Source organism: Lampetra fluviatilis, chromosome 3 (genome assembly GCF_964198595.1).
Source record: "Lampetra fluviatilis chromosome 3, kcLamFluv1.1, whole genome shotgun sequence".
Taxonomy (NCBI): Eukaryota; Metazoa; Chordata; class Hyperoartia; order Petromyzontiformes; family Petromyzontidae; genus Lampetra; species Lampetra fluviatilis.
In genome coordinates this window covers 24,468,137-24,474,136 of record NC_136277.1, presented here as the reverse complement: position 1 = coordinate 24,474,136, position 6,000 = coordinate 24,468,137, and the positions used below count along the sequence as shown (strand labels likewise).

The 6,000-nt window shown below is 47.4% G+C and overlaps 1 protein-coding gene across 1 annotated transcript; it reads right to left on the bottom strand.

Moving 5' to 3' along the window:
• Nucleotides 1-250: 250 nt before the first annotated feature.
• Nucleotides 251-3,234, bottom strand: LOC144955546 (cyclin-dependent kinase 4 inhibitor B-like). Its single transcript, XM_078885738.1, has 2 exons — nt 3,009-3,234; nt 251-1,609 (listed from the first exon to the last, which is right to left on the bottom strand). The coding sequence occupies exons 1-2, from the start codon at nt 3,171-3,173 to the stop codon at nt 1,355-1,357; spliced, it is 420 nt and encodes a 139-aa protein (XP_078741864.1). The 5' UTR covers nt 3,174-3,234; the 3' UTR covers nt 251-1,354.
• Nucleotides 3,235-6,000: the final 2,766 nt, after the last annotated feature.

The following is a 6,000-nucleotide window of genomic DNA, read 5'->3' as shown; positions in this document are numbered from 1 at the left end:
AAAATTACAGCATTCTTTTTTTTAGTTAAATCTCTTTGTAGTTCATAATAAAAGTGCAATGTAAAGTAATGTTTAACACATTAAATAAAAAAACACATTACATAAAATAGTAATAAAGTGCGATAACTGTCAATATTGACGAGCATAAGAGACATTGGAGGCTAATATCCTGCCTACCACCAACTTTGGGCCACAAGCTTAAGCCACACTGTGCCCCCCCCCCCCCCCCCCAATAAGTGGCCTACATGGGTTCCCCCATGGTTATATCTCTCCCAGTTGTTGAAATGTATGTCTAGGTGGTCATGGATCCCTCCTATCTCTTGAATGCATTCACAAATTAAAAAAAAAAATTTGTCAAGTGTATATAAACATTTTGTACAGTTCCTAACTGCACCGGAGATGAGAATATGACCAATGTAATAACAGATTTGATTTCAACAAAACTCTTAATATCTGAGACAAAAAGCTGAACCCCACAAAACCATTCTCACAGGAATGGTGACGATCCTACTGCCACTGCTGTTTACAATGGTGGTGATATTGACGAAAGCCTTACTGAATTACTAGGAGGGTCAGAATTTAGATGTTTGGCCACATTATGGAGTGCTATTTGCAAGGAAACTGGCATACCCAGAGAAAAAACACACGGGGATAACACTAAGAGCTTCATACATAAGGGTTATTTTTTCTATTTGCTATACTGCTGTCTCCAAGCCATCTTCAGACCCAGGAGATGTGGAAGTTTCATAAATCGCAACTATTCAAATATAGTCACTCAAATTATGAATTACAGGTGTGATGATTATGATGCTGTAAATAACGTTATACAGCATACAAAATAAATCTGTAGAATCATCACCAGTCATCATCACTAACAGGAACTGAAGTATCATCTTCTCTTTCCTGCCATCACTTCCTCCACTCCTCAAGATGCCAGTTGTAGGAATTGATGTACTTATGCAATTTATAATTGTATACTTTATTTATATTTATTTTCAGAGACTTCCTTGGCTTTCCTATACTTTGGGCTCCTACCGGTTTTTGGATTTTTGTTGTTGTAACTTTCTGACCCGCCCCCACTGGGCTTCTGTGATAAAGAGCTTCACAGCTAATCAGATTACTCCAGGATTAATTAAGATTCTGATTCAGTAGTTCAAGCCTTTTTCTCAACAACTTTCAACCAAAAAAATGGCAAAAAGCAGGCACAAGCTAATCATCGTTCGTATTCTCCCAACTCCGTCCATCTCAACATTCTCGAATCTCCTCCACCTCTCCCTCTACCATCGCTTCCTCATCGTCTGCATCCTCCGTTGGTGGAATGAATAAAGGAGAGAACGCAAAGGATAACATTTTCCTACTCATCATCGACCAAGGCGAGGGAGAGGGCCAAGTGCCCATTCATCTCTGCGACTTGGGAGGGCGTACGTCCCAGAGCATCCTTGACACTCATGGAGGCCCCGTACATCTTCAGCCACAGGGCAGTGTCGGTAAAGCCTTCGCGTGCGGCGTCATGAGCTGGCGTGAGTCCCCACACTGGGTCCTGCACCCCCGGATCCGCACCGGCCTCCAGCAGAATCCGTGCGAGGGAGGCATTGCCCAGGAGCATGACCTGACGCACGCAATGTGAATACAACAAAATATATACATGAATAGCGGGCTACATGTTATATTGTTGTATTTCGTGACGCTTTATTAAAGGTGGGGTGTGCGGTCACGATGGGGAAAACATTAGAGGGGAGAAAATGCAACATTGTGGCAGAGCCAGGGACAAAGCAATCAGGAGCACTCATAAATATATACACCCACATATACTGCAATAAAAAAATGGATGTAATTTCCATCAAATTATTCAGGACTGAAAAAATATAAACACGGCTGCATGACTGTACAGCATTTACGTGGATGGATGGGATGCTCAGAACTGCGACTTAATTAGCCAGCTGCAGAGTCCAGCATTTTGAAGGTATGCGAGTGTGACAAATACGGTAAAGCAATCGTGGCATTTTTTTAAAAACGGCTTACAGCGGAACAAATGAAACCAATCAATTCCGCAACGAGTTTGACGACTTTTACCGGCTCAAGAGTTTGTATTTTGGTCTTCATTTCTAGGGACTTGCTTTAGTATTATTTGTGGTTATAACTTTGTTTACCCGCCCCGACTGGACGTGTGGAAAAGTGCTTTATAGCTCATCGGATTCCTTCATTCTAAATCAATATTACGATCATGGACGCAAACGACGCCTCGTCACCCTTCACCAAACGGCCAGCACATCAGAGGATCTCAATTTGATGCTGCTGGTGGCGATTATGGTTATTATAATGGTAACTCAGTGTTATTGTCTGTTATAAATTAGTAAAATTTGCCGGTCAACGGTGGCAAGTGTCATCAAGCCCCTTACAACCCACCCCCTTTATCAACCCGCACCGACCAACGCGGTTAAATCTAAACAACACCCAAAACGACGTGCAGCAACGAATTGACACACTGGCCAGAGAATTACAACAATTATTTTCAAGGGTGGGACATTTGGGTTTTTAACAATCGGGTTTAATTGTCTTTTTATATTAAACCCAATCATCTGAGATTGGGAGAAATCCGGTTTAATTGGTTCTAATTGCAGATCCGCACTTCTCAACGATGGGCTTCATCCATTCCAAGCCAATGAACTCACTGGCGCCCACGATTATGGAGAAGCTCGTGTTCATCACGACCAACCTGCCCACCGCATTCTACGATAACAGTACCGACGAGGAAAGCAGCCTAAGCCTTGGATCAGAGTTTCGTATTCATTAAACCAGGTTTCAATCCCCCAAAATCGGGTTTAATTGCATTAAATAAAAAAACACCGATGCCTGCCGCTGTAAAAATCGTTTCCCCCCCCCCCCCCCCCATGATTATTTCACACCCATTATATATACATTTTAAAACATTCCCCTTCAAGAACACCGCCTCGCTCTCACCCTCCCCGCCGTGCAGGGTACCAGGGGAGGCCCCCGAGACAATTCACCTGCAGGGCGGTGCGGCCGAAGCGGCTGGGCGAGTCCGGGGGAACCCCGCGGGCGAGCAGCTCACGCACCGCGCCCACGTCGCCGCGCGCCGCCGCGTTCGTCAGGCGGTCTCCCTCGCTGGCGTTGCTGTCGCCGCCGTCGGCTCCATCGTAATGATTGCCCATCGCGAAAAAACGGAGAACTGCGGAGCTGTGAGACGTGATCGGGACGACGTCCAAAGTGTCGACAGGGAATCTCTGAAACCCGCGTCACCACCCGCCCACCTTATATAGATGTTTTTTTTAAATAATCGAGGTCAGCGATTGGTTAACTGAGGCCTCACGTGATTCGATTCAGCCAATCGGGGGGTTTATTTTGAGTGGTGCGGACGAACCAATGGCGAGGGAGCTCGCGCGTGGCGGGGCGGGGGGTCTGACGCCGTTTAGATTTAAACTTTTCCACCGCTCTGATTGGAGGAGCTGGGACACCCCTCCCCCCACTAACCCCTTCTCGCCCCAATCAACCCCCACCAGCCCCCGGGTGGGTGTGGTCATGCGGGGAGCACGTGGTTCTGTCATTGATGCGTGACGTTTTTGATCAAAATCCATTTTAAAACGAAAAAAATTCCCCCCTAATTGTTACGTTAAGTGCAGATTTACTCTACTATTCTTTTTAAAAAGGCACTCAGGACTGTATTGAAGTTGGTGCTTTTGTTATTCGTTATCGTTGTAGTGTTTGGAATACACAAATTCTGGATCTAGGAAGAAGAGCAGGTTGCACCTAATGATTGTGTAGTGACTGAACAAATACGAATGCAAGCTAAACAACTGTTACGTACAAACATCGCAGGGTGGCATACATGATGTCAAGTCTTGTTAACATACGGTAATGCATTGAATTGACTTACATTTGCTCTATTTTGCACTCACATCGTTTGCTGTAACTTACTGACCCGCCACCTACTGGACATCTGTAGGGGAAAGAGCTTTATAGCTCATCGGATTCCTCCTCCAGGATAAATCAGGATTATGATTTTGAAGTTCCAGATTAGAGCCAATCTATTGGGTCTTCTGTCGTCGTTAAATATCATCTGACCCTGGCTGTCAGAAAGTTCTGAACCCCACCCCTAATATAGCAACCTTGTAGCATTTGGTCGACCACCGCTTGACCAATTCGACAAATACAAATGTACTTTGCTATTTCATTATAAAGTACTGTATTTCAATATCCCATATTAGGGCTCACTCCACTTGCATGGGAGACCACCATGAATGACAAGTGGTATGTATAGGCTTGCTTGGGATCAGCAGAGGGCAGAGTAGCAATCTTCCACCGTGCTACTGGGCTAAGTCATGTGCTCACACGCCGATAACTCCCCCACCTTCACCCAAACCCAGCGTGGGGGAAGTATGGTCAAATACATAACAATAACAACCGCCACTAAGTAGCACGGACGTCACCACGGCGCCTGTGCCAGGCTAAGTGCACGTTCAGGCCACGTGAAGTGTCGAACGCCTGCTAGCAGGTCACACATACCTGTCAACCCCTGATCAGTGCCCGACCTTATTACAGACCAATTCAGACCTTATTGGTCACCCCGTGCCCTTATAAATCTCAACGTTCATCCTACAAAGTCCCATCATCACAAGGGAGAAACACAAACAAACCAAAAATGTTTGCCCGTATTGAAACGGCTGTCCGCCGTGTGGACCTGACAACTCAATTTCCCTGAACAAGAAAGAATACGGACTAAACCGTGATGGGTTGACGGCTTTGGTCATTCGACAGACCCAGGTGCCATGGGTCAATTGACCGAGATGACTGGCCGATGCACCACCTGTGCCCCCCAAATACATAAATAACCATAAGGTGATCTGCACACCATCAAGCATTGACATAGTTTTACAGACGTACTTAACAAAATTATATACTGTATTGTATATATCACGATCGATATAAATGGCGTAATCGTGTTTTACGACGTCTGGGGATGCTCATTGCCAACAAAATGGGTCTGGCTATCAGTATCAAAGACAATGCCATATATAAATAAATTATAATCAGAACCATGTTTGTTTGCATATTCACCACACTAGTACCGCGTGCGGTTAAATGCAATAACTTGATACCTTTACAAAAAAAAAGTTTTCTATTCGGTGTTTGGACAGCTTAACACCACCTCCTGTTTTATCGCCCAGAAAGGGTTGTATATTTTTTCTTCATAAAATGGGATTCGCTGGAGCCCGTGCGGGTGGACGGGGGAGCGGTGGTGTAGCGGTTAGCGCGACGCTGCGCTGTGAACTCGGCGACCCCCTGTGAAGGCGAGACGGGAGATCTTTTTAGGGTGGGTTGGGGTGTGTGTGTGTGGGTGTGCGTGGGTGGGTGTGTGAGCGTGGGTGGGGGTGGGTGGATGAGTGGGGGTGTGCGTGGGTGGGTGTGTGAGCGTGGGTGGGTGGGGTGTGCGTGGGTGGGTGTGTGAGTGTGGGTGTGTGAGCGTGGGTGTGCGTGGGTGGGTGGCTGGGTGAGGGTGTGAATGTGTGGGTGGGGGGGGGGTTGTGGGGAGCGGTGGTGTAGCGGTTAGCGCGTTGCGCTATGAACCCGGCGACCCCCTGTTAAGGCTAGACGGGGGATATTTTTAAAGTGGGTGGGGGTGTGTGAGCCTGGGTGGGGGGGTTTGTGGGGAGCGGTGGTGGAGCGGTTAGCGCGTTGCGCTATGAACCCGGCAATGCGCTATGAAACCGGCGACCCCCGTTCGATTCCCGCTCACGACCAACACCCAGTGACGATTATCTGAACCGGTCCTGGGCCTCCCCTCGGTCGACTCAGCCTCAAATGAGTACCTGGTGCGGTGTGTAAACATCGCCACCGGGGAGACAAAGGCGGTCGGGCGTGGTTGCTGGCCACCCACCCCCTCGTGTGCCGTGCCGACCTTCATAGTTGCTCGCTAACAGCACCTGCCCCTACAGGCGACACGAGGGATCATTGTGGGTGTGTGTAGGTGGGGGTGTGTGT